This window comes from Podarcis tiliguerta (genome assembly GCF_965153285.1).
Source record: "Podarcis tiliguerta genome assembly, chromosome: 4".
In the NCBI taxonomy this organism is placed as follows: Eukaryota; Metazoa; Chordata; class Lepidosauria; order Squamata; family Lacertidae; genus Podarcis; species Podarcis tiliguerta.
Window position 1 is genome coordinate 74,884,082 of NC_139537.1, and position 15,879 is coordinate 74,899,960.

Genomic DNA, 15,879 nt, shown 5'->3' on the forward strand with positions numbered 1-15,879 from the left:
GTCCCCGGGAAACGTGGCAGTAGCAGCCTCAGAAGCCCAGAGCCGGCCTGGTAGCGCAGTTGGCTCTGGCTGGCTTCAGGAGCTGCTGGCTGCCCCCACCACTGCTGAAGGGGAACCAGGGACGTCCGGTGGTACAGATCTCCTGCCCCCTTCCCCCGTTGTTTTGACAGATCGGGGGAGGCTCGGGAGTCATGGGCGGGCGGGCGCCGCCCAGGAGGGGCAGAAGGCTCATGGTTTCTCTGCCAGGCAAGGTGCAAATCCCTTCTTTTGCACCCTGTGAAACATAAATGTGCAGAGGTTTTTTTTTTAAAAAAAACTGGGCAACAGCCGCCCACCTGTGACTCCCAAGCCTCCCCCGATCGGTCAAAACAAAGGAGGAAGGGGGCAGGAGATCGGGGGAGCACCGTTGCCCAGTTTTTGTTTCACAGGGTTCGAAAGAAGGGCTTTGTGCCTTTATACAATATGCATATGTACTAGGGCCCAGGGTCTTTTGCCTCACCATCTCCACTACTGATTCCCTGTTGCTAAGGTAAAGGGACCCCTGACCATTAGGTCCAGTCGTGGCCGACTCTGGGTTGCAGCGCTCATCTCGCTTTACTGGCCGAGGGAGCCGGCGTACAGCTTCCAGGTCATGTGGCCAGCATGACTAAGCCGCTTCTGGCGAACCAGAGCAGCGCATGGAAACGCCCTTTACCTTCCCGCCGGACCGGTACCTATTTATCTACTTGCATTTTGACGTGCTTTCGAACTGCTAGGTTGGCAGGAGCTGGGACTGAGCAATGGGAGCTCACCCTGTCGCGAGGATTCGAACCACCGACCTTCTGATCGGCAAGTCCTAGGCTCTGTGTTTTAACCCACAGCACCACCCACGTCCCTGTTGCTACTCAGCTTTAAAAAAAAAAAAAGTGTCCCCGGATTTATTGAAAAAAATCTGGTAACCATATCTTAACAGTGATCTCAGTTCTCCAAGTGGCAGGACTTACCGCCGCCAAAATGGCACCCCCACACACCTGCATGGGGAAACGTCAAGGATTGCCGAAGTAAAACAACAACAACAACAATTAGAGAGAGAGAACACCTATGGGAGCAAATACCAAAAAAGGAATAAAAAGCAGCCTGTCTTACCATGCTCAGTAAGGCATGGAAAGCTGTGGTTCATTACAGGGAAAATAGAACGGAGTATCTTGAATGATGAACTGAGGAACTCCTCGCTGAACCATGAGGCAAGGTGAGGTGACTGCCTCAGGTGGCAGGATCCACAGAGGCAGAAGATTAGGCCTTCAAGGAATGCATCGCCTGCTTCAGTGGTGGTAGCGACAGTTGAAGTGCTCTCCTTGGAGGTCAGATTTAAAAATTAACCGCCACAGTGGCCTGTTGGCAGATAGGAGGCACTGCTGGTCTTCTTCCACACTTGCTCTCGATGTAGATTTTTATGCTCCCCGCCCCTTTGTTCCTGATACAGATCTTCACTCAATCCTTCTTCTCTGGCTTGGTGAGGCGCCATTTTGTTGTTTACCTCAGGTGTCAAAAAGGCCTGTTATCATAGTCAGCTCTCTTGTAACTGTTCACATGGAGTTGAAGGTTGTCCGCAGATAATAAGCTGGGCTCAGAACTTATAGGAAAGTTGTGACACTGTGTAAAAGCTGCAATCTGAGTAACATTCTCAGAATTAGCTGAAACAGCTAACTAATAACATTTATTGAGGCATAAGCTTTCCTGGACTAGAGTTTAGTTAATCAAATGCATGAAGTATTATCCGTGCTTGACAGGAGTTTTTCTCTCAGGATCCCAGAGTTCCATTCCTATCAAAACTGAGCAAACAGGAACAATAACAATCAATAGCTTATACGCAGAAGTTGGCAGACATCCTGAAGGAATTACTTTAAAGGTATTTCAAGAAAGCTAGGCATTGAAATAATTCTGCATACATTTTTTTTTAAAAAAAAAATATTCCAGCTCAATGAATAAAATGTTTGCACAACTCTGCTCTGCTTCATTTGGCTTGCTTGGCAGTAAACTGATGGGAATCACATCAATGCAAACATGAAAGAGAATATACCACTTCTTACTTTGCTGCAAATAAAGAAAATTGACAGTTTTAATATCAAGCATGCAACATTATAATGTCTGCACCCATGGGGGGAAACTACTTTCCCCTCTGTCAGAAAAAAGCAGAGTCCAAGAGTACATGATTATACCTGTGCAAGAAAGTGGAGAAAATTCAGGGTTTGATAACAGAATTGTAATTGGTCATTAGGTTTTTATGAATAGGTGGCAATCAAATGATATGCCCTAAAGTAATCATCCTGTAAAAGATAGCAAAACTAACTTAGCTGCCCAAATTGAGGTTGGAAGAACACATGGATTTCCACAGACCTGGATTGGTATCTACTTATATGTGCTTTATGTGTACACAGCCTCTCTGTGTGTCTCTGTCACTCTCTGTCTGTGAGAGGTGCTCCCTTCCTCAGTTGGGATGAGGATGACTTTGAAGCCATTAAAAAAGAACTGTCAAGATAGCACTCACATTGCAGTATTGTTTGTGCTTCTATAATTCATACAAGTTCATAGCTTTGATTGGAATTTTGATGGAACAGGTGCCCTGATTATTGTCATCTGGACAAACAAATTTCAGGTGGCTAGCTGAGTTCTGGGCAAGTTTCCATCCATGTTTACCATTTTGTTTTTGTTGCTGTTTGCTCAATTGCTTTCATAGCATAGTTTTTCTGTCTTTTCATAGACCCTGTGAAATTATCCTGTTTTGCTCTCCATATTTCCTCAGGTCATTTAACATGCTTGGCTATATTTCCTTTTGTGTTGCTGCATGAAAGATTGATGTGAGGAAGGGCGGGGGGGGGGAGAGCATGTAACAGACGAGTCGTTGTCAGATTTTGGCAGAGAAAAAGTCAACTGACATATCCTAGCCCTCTTTAAAACATTCTTGAGATTATGGATCAAATTTGTTTATTTTCTTTTTAGAGTGAGGGGTTGTTTCTTATTTTTGCATCCCAACATTTGATATATTGATAATACATGGATGCACAATGGTTTAGTTGAGTCCGGTTGCAGCATTTGTTATGAAATCTAAAAGGACAGCAAAAGAATTAAAAAACAAAACATTCAGGGGGCTGAAATGAAAGAGCATAGGAATATATGAAAACACGAAGCTGCCTTATATTACACCAGACAATTGCTCCACTATGTCTCTTAAGCCTTCCCAAATTAGTCTATTTTATTGTCACTGTTCTTAATTCTTGATAAGGTTTATGCTTTAACACTGATTTATTATCTCTATAGAGTTTTATGTTCTGTTTCTGTACACCATTCATATATTCTCTGAATGTAAGGATGTTTATAAATTCTGAACCAAATAGACAAAATATTGTCTACACTAACTGGCATTGGCTTCCCAGGATTTCAGACACAGAGTTGTATCAATTGCTGCGCCAGCAGGGTTCCACTAATACAATGGGACTTCTGTTTCCTCTCCTCCCTTCATACATCTTCCAAGTCTGCTCTGGTCCCCAGCCCTCCAGAGATGACTTTGTGCAAAGGTTCTGGAGGTGACAGAAGGCTGTTGCACCGGTGGAATTACAGCATCAGATATGGCCCAGACAGTCTTTCTGAGACTCTCCACATGCAAAGCAGAGGCTTTACCACTGAGCTATGGCTCTTCTTCATGTTCTCTAATTTTTTGAGGCAGCAAAGGGAGATGGGGAAACAAGAATTTCAATGTGGGGCTCATCTTTTTCTCCACTTTCCTACCCTTTGTCACCAAGAATGACAGGCCCAGGGAAACAAAAGGAAAGCAAAGGGGTGTGTTCTGTTATAAAAACAACCAAGTTGGTTTTTTTAAAAAAAAATAATCTGAAGGAAAACTAAGGGCACAAACCCTTCTTTGACAAATGCTATCCTCTCACAACCCCTTTGAGAGTACTGGATAATGTCTTTCTGATCCCCAAAATAGGCAGTCTCGCTCCCAGGCTTGTGTATATAAGATTGCTGTTTTAATAATTCTTTACACAGACTTTCCAACGTGGTGTCCTCCAGATGTTTTGGACTATGACACCCATCACCCCTGATTATTGGCCATGATGGCTGAGGCTGATGGGAGTTGTGGTCCAAAACATCCTCACAGCATCAAGTTGAGGAAGGTTGCTTTAATAGAATCATTCTATGAAGAGGGTCTCTTATTAAAGTGAGACTCACTTATAGAATGGGATGGCTAACCCGTAGCCCCCCAGATGTTGTACTACAATGTCTATCACCCCTAACCACTGAACATGTTGTTTGGGAGTGATGGGAGTTGGAGTCCAGGAACACAGGCTTTGAAGCACAATTCGTTTTAATATTTTCTGTTGAAGACTCCCCCCCCCCCCAAAAAAAAAGCAGATCTCACAAATCCAGTTTAAAAGCTTCAAAAGTAAATGCATGGGGCACTTTGCTCTCTGTCCATGGTGCTGATTAGCTGTGTGCTTTGTATATCTCCAGCAGATAATAAGCAGAAAAGACGAATAGTGTTGTTTGCACCTACTGGAAAACAAATTAGGTATATTACATAAACATATTACATCCAATTGCACAGGCACTTCTGGGGAACCTCAGCTGCATATCTTTTATCTGAATTGAGCCATAATATGAATATGGTATTTTTAAAAATTACAAAAGGAATCAAAATGGTTGAGTAGCTTTGGGAAGATTAGTCCTTGGATGTTGTAGTAGTCACATTTCAGATATATTGTAGCTGCAATCCTATACCTATTTACCATTTAATTTAGTGGGACTACTTCTAAGTAGGCATGTAGAGGATTGCGCTGTAAATAGGTAGAATCCAGACTAAGTTAATTGCACCCAAGTCCTGCCAAAATCAATGCAAAATGTTAGTTACGGTTTAACTCATCTCACTGGTGTTAATGGGAACCAAGTGTGAACAACTTGGACTGGACCCAACCCAATGTATCCAGCCTTCACTTGCATCTTGGTCATTCTCCTTCTTTTCTCCACTTTTGTGACTTCATTGTTGTGTGCCTGTCATATCCCTTTTTGTAACATAAACTTGTGATATCTCGAAAGGCCAGATTTTGTAATCTGATGTACAAGCTTTTGTTTTTAACAGAAAAGGCAAGAATAAAGCAAAAAGGGAAATTCACAAAATCAGCATATTTTTCCTCAAAGGTCTAGGGAAGGTCTAGATCCATGGGCAGAATATGATCCCAAAGCAATGTTATCTACACACTGGCAACACTACCAAATACTAATCACGGTGGGGTTGAAAAAAATGCTGATGGAAAAGGACATTGTTTTCAAAGTTGTTCAAGACAGGCATAGTCCACGCATGCTCCAGACATCCAATATTTGTAAATAGCTTTTCCATCAACAGTGTTGATCTCAAACCATCTGACAGTAGCACATCATCAAAATGTATAAATAAAATCTCCATATCAACATAATATCAAGAAAACAAAAACAAGTCATGTGACTGTAATTTGTTTTAATATTGAATTTTAAGTTGTTGTACCCCACCATGACACCTGATGGTGAAAGGTGGGTTAAAAATGGAATTCATTCATTCATAACAACAAGTTCAATAAATACATGAAAAATAATTGAACAATATAAAGATTCTAAATACAAAAAATATTCTAATACATGTAAATGTAGAGGGGCAAGACTAACATTCACAGAGTAAGGAGTGACTACCTTATTATAGATCTAGAGCACGTGTGACCTAGATGCAGAAAACAAAATGGCACCCAAGAGTTGTGCAATTGGCTACCTAAATGACCCTGGCCAATTACACTGAGTGCTTTCAGGAAAGGGCAAAAGAAATAAAATTCAGCAGGTATGAAATGGAAATTAGACACCCAGAAATATCTGCCATTTTCTAAAATAGATTATTTTTGGGGGGCCCTAATCTTGCTTCTAAATGGATAAGCAGTGCAGAGACCAAGTTGAAGAAAGGGTTTCTTCTGGGACAGGAGTGGGGAACCTGTGGTCCTCCTGGCATAGCTGGATCTCAGCTCCCATCATCCATGACACTTGACCACACTGGCTGGAGCTGATGGGATCTGAAGGGCAACAACAACAGCTGGGTAACCAAAGGTTCCCTAACCCTATAGAGCATGAGTAACAGAAAGGAGAGGGCCCTTGTGAGACTCTGGTTGTGAGGGGTTTCTGTCAGTAAAAATTGATAGAATTAGCCCCCATGCTGAATATAGGCAGCCCTGGCATGAGTAAAGAATGGAATAAGAAGCATGATTTGACTTTGACTTTGTGAGGCTTCCTTGAACATTAGCTGAAAGGATTTCAGGTTCTTGTAGGTTTTATGTCATCTATTTGAATCGCACAAGGCCTCTCATGTTTTCTCATTAGGTCTAACAACTGTGTCGCTTGCATAGCTCCAGTGTATACATAATAAATTATGAACCACTTTTGAAATATGGTTTTGTAAAAAGCTTTCCGGGCTGGGGGGTGGAAGAGGGGAAGCATAGAGTCTCTGTGTAATTTGTTTAAAGTTATAAAAGCAGAGGCTGCGACAACCTCCTAATAAATCTGTAGAAGCACCACTGTACTAAAAAGCAGCTTTGTGAAAATAGACTAATTTATGGCCTTTCTGTCTCACTTCTTTATGGGCACTTCTGTCTACAGCGTCAAAAATGAATACAAGTGGAGTAGACCTGGAAAAGCTGAGTGAACCAGGTCCAAATTAAATATTGAAGATCCATGTTATGAATCCACATGTTTCTCCTCCCTGTACAAACTAAATAGGCAAATCTGTTCTCTCTATACAGTGGGGCCTTGGTTTACGAACTTAATCCATTCTGGAAGTCCGTTCTTAAACCAAAGCGTTCTTAAACCAAGGCATGCTTTCCCATAGCAGCGGGGAACTCAATTTATAAATGGAACACACTCAACAGGCAGGGAAACATGTTCTTATTCCAAGGCAAAGTTCACAAACCAAAACACCTACTTCCGGGTTTCCAGTGTTCTTAATCCAAGTTGCTCATAAACTAAGCTGTTCTTAAACCAAGGTACCACTGTATATGGTTCTTTATTCTCCTCTATCCAGCACACAGGTGTATGTATGCAGGCCCTCTGAAGTATTATCCGGATATGCTTTGGGCACGGTCAGCGAACAGTACTGGATAACAGGTATGAAAAAATCTATAAAGATGTGCCAAACAAAGTTTGGGCTGTTGGCCTTAGGCTTTCTGTGAGGTGAGGAGTGGCATGTCAGTGAGGTAACTGGGCTCCCATGATGAGGCCCTGTGCATCACAGCTGTCATGTAAAGAGTTGAGGCCTTTGGGCAAGGCAAACATAGTACTGTAGAGTTGGAAGGGACCCTGAGGATCATCTAGTCCAACCCCCTGCAATGCAGGAATATCATACGCTAAAATGGTAAAATGGCTGCACCATCCATTTGTCCCACAATGATGATGATCAAATGATGAGGGGAGAGGGAAGGCCATCATAAAATCCTTCACAAGCCCTCCTTGCAATTTTAGCCCAGACATATGTTAGCATCAATTTTGGGTCAGTCACAAAAGGCAAAGGGAAGGGGCTGGTCCCCTTCTAATTCCAGTTCTGTCCTTCCTTCAGCTGGCTGGGTGGACTGTTTGCTTAACACTACAAGGAGCCTCTCATCTCGCCCTACTCCAATTGGACTGAATGTGGAAAGGATAACGTTTCCACTCCACAACCCAAGATGGTCAAGCACAACTCTTTTTAATCTCTCATTTAGGACAAGACAAAATGGCTATAGCTCCTCTCACCATTTGCAATGCTTTCTCCTGCTCCTTCCCTCATCTGCTGCGTAGCACACCCTGAAATCTGTTGACCACAGCAGGTGAGGAAAGGATCCAATGACAGGACCACGGAGTGGATAGGGAAGAAGAGCTGCAGTAGAGCTCATCTACTACTTTAGTGAAGGAGTAAACAGTGAAAGGGTGTGTCCAGGATCCAGATTGTGAGATGTCAAGCCTAGAACAGGGGTTTCTCCCTTCAGATAAGTGACAGGTGAACCTGTAGCAGAGGTTAGGAGACTTGGCTAATTATTGTTAGTACCCTAGCTCCTTCTTAACTATGCTTTGGGGGAGTTTGTGGCTTAGTTCTAAAGTGTGCAGAGCATACTAACAAAGATCAGTCTCTCTGCACAGCCAATCACCATGGCTAAAGTAAAGCATCTCAGTCTTATTATTGTATTTGTTATCAAGTATAGCCTACTTTTCCTCCAGAAGGAGATCAGAGCAACATACGCTAAAAATACTAAAACAATATAAAACAAGGAATGGCAAACTACGTGTAATCAAATTGAAAACAGGGCTTTCGGTTAGCATGGACTTTCCCATTAAAGCCAGGTTTACGAACTTTTTGGGTGGCAGATGCTTAGTTTAAGAAATGCTTTACAGCAGAATTATCAGAAAGCATACATACATACAGAACTAAGGCCGCAGACTAAAATTGCGGCTTCCAGGATGTCATTCATCTTGAGTGTCCCAGTACAATTTCTTTAAGCAACTACAGAGTCCCCAAAGAAATTATCCGGCCATTGATTAGACAAACCACCTGCCTGGAATTGAGGGGGGAGGGGAAGAGGAAGGCATGGAAATGGAAAATCTTTCTGAAAGAAATCAGCAGTCACTGATTGCTTTGAGGGAAGATGTGGATGGGCTTGTGTGCTCTTGGAGTCCCAGGGAGTCTATATATCATAGTGATGAGGTTCTTGGTCATAAACTCACAGAGAGCAAATGAGACAGTTTAGTTGCTTCTTTCATTTGGGTAATAGTCTTCTACTCCATGAAAGCACACTAGAGTACTTTGCTTAAGCCTGTTTTGTGTAGGATAACTTATCAGAATACTTGCAAGGGAGGGGGTGAACCCAAAACACCTGCCACATACCTTCATTGTGTATATTTTCACTCTTTTTCCATGTTACATAGCCTTATTTAAAAATGAAAAATGTTGGTCTACTCCCCTGGAAAGATATCTGTTCCATCACTTAAGGGTGCATAACAGCCTGCACCATAAAGGAATTGAAGTTTGCAAGGGATGTTCTTCTGAGGGCACTTATTCAGATGTCAGTTCTGTTCAAAGAAGTCAATAAGCTGAATGTGCTGAATGTCTCACCTGAAAGATCCTATTTAAAAAGCCACATAGACTTTTGTTAATATGGCAGGTAAGGAACAGGGCGACATACAGGATTTTGCAGAATTTGTCATTTGAATTTTTAAGCTAGTTTTGTAAGCCGCTGTGAGAACGCCTGTGTGCAATACAAGTGCACAATTTTAATAAGGGAAAACAAATGTCTGTGAAATGTAAACCAAGAAGCTGTAATCAAGAAGCTATATATACTTTTGTCATTTCATATCTATGCAGCCAGTCCTGTGCATGCAAACTTGAGCAGATTTCACTGATTTCAGTGGAAACTTGTATCCACAAAAATGCCCCTAGGATTTCAGGCTAGTATGGCAATAAAGAAAACAAGTGCAATACAACTTCTTGCAGTATTATTCTTGTTTGTTCTGTTTATCTCGAGCCAAGTGCCTGGATAATGTGCCCTTGCACCTGAAAACTGCCATTGTCCAGGCAGCCTGGATCTGAGCACTCTTAAGAGCTGACTAGGTACAATTCAACCGCGTGAGACATGGGCTTCCTCTGCCCATACTCCACACAATCTTCATGATTGCCCACCCCTCCCACTGTAGACCTTCCTCTTCCTGCCTAAAGCCTGATCAGCAGTGTCCCTTGCACAAGCAAGGACTGCAGACAGGAAAATGAAGGGTTAGAAATCAGAAGCCTGAGCCATGGACAGATATTCATATATAAGGATCTAACTTTTGGGAAATAACTGGGGGATGCCAGTTAATTCTGAAATCCCACTTGTGTGGGAAACTACAAAAGTAAAAGAAAAGAAAAGCTGACTGCCTGAATTAAATAATGTGGGGCTCGACTCACTCTTTAGCCAAAACAGACCCCAGTAGTGTTTAAAACAGAAATACGTGCAACGTTTGCAAAGTGTGGGAAATATAGGTTGTTAGACCTGTAAATATCCTAGTGTTAAGCACTGATAATGTGCTTCCCCACCTCTACCCATCTCAAAGTGAACAGACTACAACCTTAAGTAAGTTTAAATGCTTTACTTACAGTAATCAGTGGTCTCACCCATGCATCATTGAATGCTACAGCAGAAACAACATTGGTAAGGTATTCTTGGTTATGAAATACAGAGGTTTGGAGCCTCAGCCTCAGGCATCTGCTAAGTTACATGGTTCAAAGAGGGAGGGGGGAGATAGAGAGAGAGGAACAGGAAACAACCTTTGCTTCCTCCCTCCCCAAAGGTGAGAACTCACGACCTATCTGAGTCTTCTCTACCAATACAGAACTTTGTGATCCTTAACCCCTTTCTTACTGCTGAATATGTACTGTTATGTTTGGCTGTGTTAATCTCCCACACTAACAACCCAGAGAAAGATGCCCAAACAATCTGGGATAGTAGAAGCACTCATTTTATGATGGGGTCACTAATACTTAGCTCCATCTGGAGCTATTTACTATCTTAAAGCAGGGATGGGGAACCTGTGTCCCTCTGGATGTTGTTAGACTGCCAAATCTCATTTAACCAACTTTCATTTCAGAAGATGACCATGGGCAAATGGCCCACAATGGTCCCCGCATGGAAGTTGGTGAACAGTGCTCACCTGTATCACCAATAAGTACAAAATTTAAAAGGGCTCTTTAACCTCATACGTATTTACTCAAAACTAAGTCCTGCTATGCTCAACGGGACTTACTCCCTGGTTCTGCGCCTACACTCCTGCACAGCTGCTATCTCGTACAATGGGAGTAAATATTCAAGCTTTGACTGGGTCATATTGGCAAATGAAATAGATTCTTTGAGAATGAAAGGAAATTATAGGAGATGGTTTGCCACAGATTTTGCAATTTTATGGCAAAACACTGTGACAGCCAAGTTACGGGGAAAATAGAGAATCCCCACAGTGATGTTAAAATTCCTGAATTCAGCAAAAGTAATATGAGCACTCTTTCCTTTTTGTGGAGGCAAGTCAGGATAAAAATCTAATAAACCTAATCATTTTACTTAAGCCGCTTGAATGTTTTCGAACAATGTTACAAACACACAAATACACACACACAGAGAGAGAGGGGGGGGGGGGACTTCTACTGCTGACAAAGTCTCCCTTTCCTGATTGCTCAGTCTTGGACCCTAAAACTCACCCCTTGGCATTTTGTCTCATGTTCCAGTCCCACACTCATTGTCTTTTTCCACTCTTCTCTTCATTCTCTCCCCCACGTAGCAGATCACGCTCTGTTGAGTCATCTCTGCCCCACAGCCCCCATTTGCCCTGTGACGTGTTTGTCCCAGCTCTGACGGATGCAGTCTCCGCACCCCACTCCTTTATAATGGAATCGCCTCTTTTAATCCAATAACCACACGCAGGCCCCCAAACGAGCATAGGTTCAATAGGAGGGGGAGAAGAAGGGAAACAGCATCTGTGGCAGTGGGCTGGGTAGTGGGTTAATCCAGGCCAAGGGCCTTCTGTTTGGCTGTTCCTGATCACCTCCTGAAAGAATTGCTTCTCCCTTGAGAGTGGAGCCCTAGGTAATTCTCCCACTGAGGATGGCTGATGCTCTGACTGCCTCCATAGCTGTAGTCTCACAGAACCATTGGGAACGGGGTGAAATAGAAGGGAAGGCACCAGTTCCCCAAAAGTGAGGAAATTCAGCCTCTTAGGGAAAGGAAGATGTCTGGCTTCCCTTCTGTGCTACACAGGACCCTGGATGTGTACAGACCAGCCTGAAATTCTCGTAGGACTGGAGCTCTTTGCAATTGTGCCTGTCCCTTTAAAGAAAGGGAAAGCTGCTTCTCACACTCTGCCTCTGTGGGTGAACAGAAGGTGCTGGGATTGAGCTGCTTGATGCCAGATCAAGGGAAAGTAGAGGCAGAACGCAGAGGAAGAAGGGAGAAGAGGATATCTGCTGGGAAAAGAGGTGAATTGGGGGTGAGGATAAGTGAAACAAAAGAGGGGGAGTTGGGAGGAGGTGATAGTTGTGCCGGGAACAATGCCTGTTTTTGCAAGGGTTGTGAGTAATCCAATAAATCTAACTTGTTACTGACGCTAGTCTGGGAGTTTAGAAATTGGCTGTGTAAACTCAAATGTCACCTCCGGCAACCTGCTTTTGCTCAAACTTTAGAAGCTGATCAACAATTTCTAAGGAAATAGTCACTAATGATGGGGTGGAGGGAAAGGAATTACCAAGCCCTGCTTGGATGCCCCTGCTTATGTCAGCTAATTGGATCATACTTTACTCTGATTCTTACGGAGACTTAAATATTTATGTCACACAGAAAACCTTTCATGGACATTCTTGTTTTGATCAAAAACGCACTTTTCGATTCCATGTTAAATGTAGGTTAGCTGTGAAAGCAAAAGTAAATTCTGAAGGAATGGGGAGAGACAGACTAAGGTTCATCAACTGTTGATAATAGTTCTACTCTTTTCTGTCATTCGTTCATGTGAGCTATTGATTTTGTTGGATTCTATTCACACTTTAAATCTTCTAGTGATGAGTTTCTTTTAACGGCAAACTTGAGGCAGACCTTTTCAAGGGAGAGAGATGTTATTCTTATGAAAATGAGAGCTAAGCTTGCAAAAGTGGCAGAAATAACTTCATTTCTGACCTTCATTCTTTGAGCAATAATTTAATTGTTTTGTGATACTGGTTTTTGGTTAAGGAAGCGTTGGCTCTTTTTTTAACCAAAAAAGTAAATGTGCTCACCATTGTATACTATTTTAAGCTGCTTTTTTCATATTCTTGAGGTTTATGGAGAATTCTTTGATTTTGAACTGACATTTCGGTTTTATCATCTATAAGAAAGATTTAAATAAAGTGACTTTGTTTCAACCAAGTTTCTAGCCGACACTTTGATTTTTAGATTGAAATATTTGTTTGGAGATGTTACAATGTTTAGGAAATGTGTGTGGATTATCTGAAACATAAAACAGGTTACATCTGAAGTAGCATAATCACATCAGGATGAACTGTAGGATAAGACAATCATGTTATTTTCTGATATGGACTCAGGGTTGTTGAGGTTTTTTGCCATGTACAACTGATATGCATAATATGTTATTACCTTTTGTCTAGCTCTCATGTTAATGAAATAGCAATCCAGAGAAGTGTCAAGAGGCTTCAACATGGCTTTTCATGTGGCGGGACTGATTGCTATCATTGTGTTCTACCTGGCTATCCTCTTTGTTGGAATATGGGCTGCATGGAAAACCAAAAACAGCGGTAGTGATGGAGATCGTAGGGAAGCTATTATAGTTGGCGGAAGAGATATTGGCTTGCTGGTTGGTGGATTTACCATGACGGGTATGTTCCTCTCTTTTTACCTGTTATTCAAGTGTCTACATCCTTCCTCTGACATGAATTTAAATGTACGCCGTGCAAAGGCACAACTTCACGGTGCTGCTTAGCTGCCAGTAAAATTGCATGCCACATAAATAGTTCTGACAGGAAGGCTTCAACCAGTTGCTTCTGAGTAGTCACACTGAGAACTGTACTCTTGTGTGCTTTCTTTTCACCACTGGAAAATGCACCCCACTGGGCTTACTGAATAATGCAGTATGAACAGGTCGATATAACCATGATTTATAGAATATTCCCCCCTTGTTGTTTGTTATAAAAACTAGCTAATGAATGAGTCGCATCTCCTGTTACCTTCACAATATCCAACAGGAGCCAGAGCAGTTTATTAACGCGGCATGCATCATATGTATATAGCTTCTGAATGTTGCAAGGAATAGGACAATCATGTTGCATATAGGGAAGGATCAAAATATCATGCTACAGATGCCATTGTAGTTGCACCAAGTTAAATCTAAACCAAACGTAGCCATCAACTACAGTAGCACTTCACAAAGAATTTCACTGGGCCAGCCTTATTATAATTTAACCACATACTGTAATTTGGGATCTCACATGCTGATCGTCAAAGCAACTTAGGGAAGATATTTTCAGTTAAGCCAACGTAGCTAAGTAGTTCATGCAGTTCAATCTGGTACATGTTTACTCAGAAGTAAGTCTGACTCTGTGTCATGGGACTTAGTCCCAAGTGAGTCACATAGGATTGCAGCCTTCATGTTGCATAGATATCAGAAGAAAAAGATGGGTCAATATACACGTCTACTTTCCTATACACAATGTCAGACCGCGTTGACTCCATGATGACATCATCAGAGAGGGCAAAGGAGCCGAACGGTGAGTCATCATGCACCAAAATGTTTAAAATGTTTGTGGCTGGGCCTTCAGTTACAAGAATTGCCAAAGTGACATTTCAGATTGGTGCAAAATGGCATGAGATCTGAAATGTCCCCACTCTACTTGTTATGAAGGGCTTTGCTTCAGAAACAAGATAATTCATTCAAAAGAAAAACCATTTCAGTTCCAAATTTAATTATTCTTTCAGTGTTTTCTTCCCTTCTTTGTGCAGTCAATTTCAGGTTTACGATTAAACTTGTCCAGCACTAATTTGCAAATAAGTGCATAACTTTGTTGAACGAATGAGTTCCTGTTGATTTCATTGAAATTTTCATTCAAATACAGGCTGGGTTGGGGTTCAGATTTGTAACTGGGGAGGGGAAATAGTATATCAGTTAAGCAAGAAAAAGTCTGCCTTCTTCCACCATTTTGATTAAAGAATTGGAGCCTTTATTCTCCTTTTACTTCAAGGTGTAATTATTGCTCATGATTTGAAAGGCTGCCTATTGTGAACAAAAATTCCAGAGTGGCGGCCACAGTAGTCTGTGGAAGCAAAAACAAGGAGTCTTGAAGGCTAATCAATTTATTTTGGCATTAGCACTGATGAAGTGGAGAGTCACAAGACTCTTTGTCTAAAAGGTTAGATTCTGGAGCCATGGACCCGGGATTGCCAGCCTTTTTAGGTCCAGGGACACATTTTAAAATCTAAGAAACAGTTGTGAACACCACAAAATACCCGTTTCACAGAAGAAAAAGTGGTGATACTTTGAAAAACAACACCTCAAATTGGCAAAACATACACACACATGCCTCACAAATGAAAGAAACACAGACCAGAAAAAACAGACCATGCTTCCACAACTAAAAACCTCCCCTGGATAACTTTAATTTTTAAAAAAAATTGGGAGGGAAGAGGACCTTGGTGTATGCCATGGGAATTTCTAAGGTTTCCAGGGTGTCTACAGCTGCCACATTAGAGAACCCACTCATACACCATGTAAAGAAAAGAGAATATTTGGTAGGGTTATAATTCCCGATTCTGCTAGCATTTATACTTTTGCAGTGTAAGTAATTATGCACTGATTTTTAGTGTGCAAATTGTAAAATAGCATTCAGGGGGATGTTTGCTGATCTGTGTTTTGTCAGCCAGGAATAAAAGGTTCTAACATTTCAAAGGAAACTAGATGCAGTTCTGTCAACAGAACTGATTGCCAGCCGGGAAAATGATGAGAATTTTGCAGGCAGTTTCGTCAGGAGAAACACCAGCTGTCTACTGTGATTAGTGATGTTAATAAATATTTAGAAAGTGGCAAAATGTGTTCAATGATACCTATAAGACAAATAGGAATGCAAAACACCTAAATTTTAGAAAAGAATTCAAAGCTAAATGTGTCTGTTCATAAAATGCAAACAAATCCTACTGGCAGGACTAAGAAGAAACAACATATTTAAACAGATATAGACGCAAGGAATAACAAAACACATTTAACTAGCACCGCATATATAATCATTTTTCCTAGTATTAAAAAAAGAGTTAAAATCTCATCTCCAAAATAAATGAACTTCCTGAGTTTGGAATTGATTGCATTCGAATA

At 41.6% G+C, this 15,879-nt stretch overlaps 1 protein-coding gene across 5 annotated transcripts in view; it reads left to right on the top strand.

Annotated features, from left to right (window-relative positions):
- The first annotated feature begins 1,368 nt into the window (after nucleotides 1-1,368).
- The window catches only part of SLC5A7 (solute carrier family 5 member 7), a 33,144-nt gene continuing 18,633 nt past the window's right edge, over nucleotides 1,369-15,879 (top strand). Inside the window, exons 1-3 of one of the 5 annotated variants that reach the window (XM_083437880.1) lie at nucleotides 1,374-1,492; nucleotides 7,070-7,152; nucleotides 13,169-13,396. In XM_083437880.1, coding sequence (XP_083294006.1) covers nucleotides 13,219-13,396 — 178 coding nt within the window. In that variant the 5' untranslated portion in view covers nucleotides 1,374-1,492; nucleotides 7,070-7,152; nucleotides 13,169-13,218. Of the gene's footprint in view, nucleotides 1,493-7,069; nucleotides 7,153-10,289; nucleotides 12,011-12,069; nucleotides 12,488-13,168; nucleotides 13,397-15,879 lie in introns of those variants that run through there. The other 4 variants (XM_083437881.1, XR_014510445.1, XM_083437879.1 and 1 more) reach the window with 4 other exon arrangements.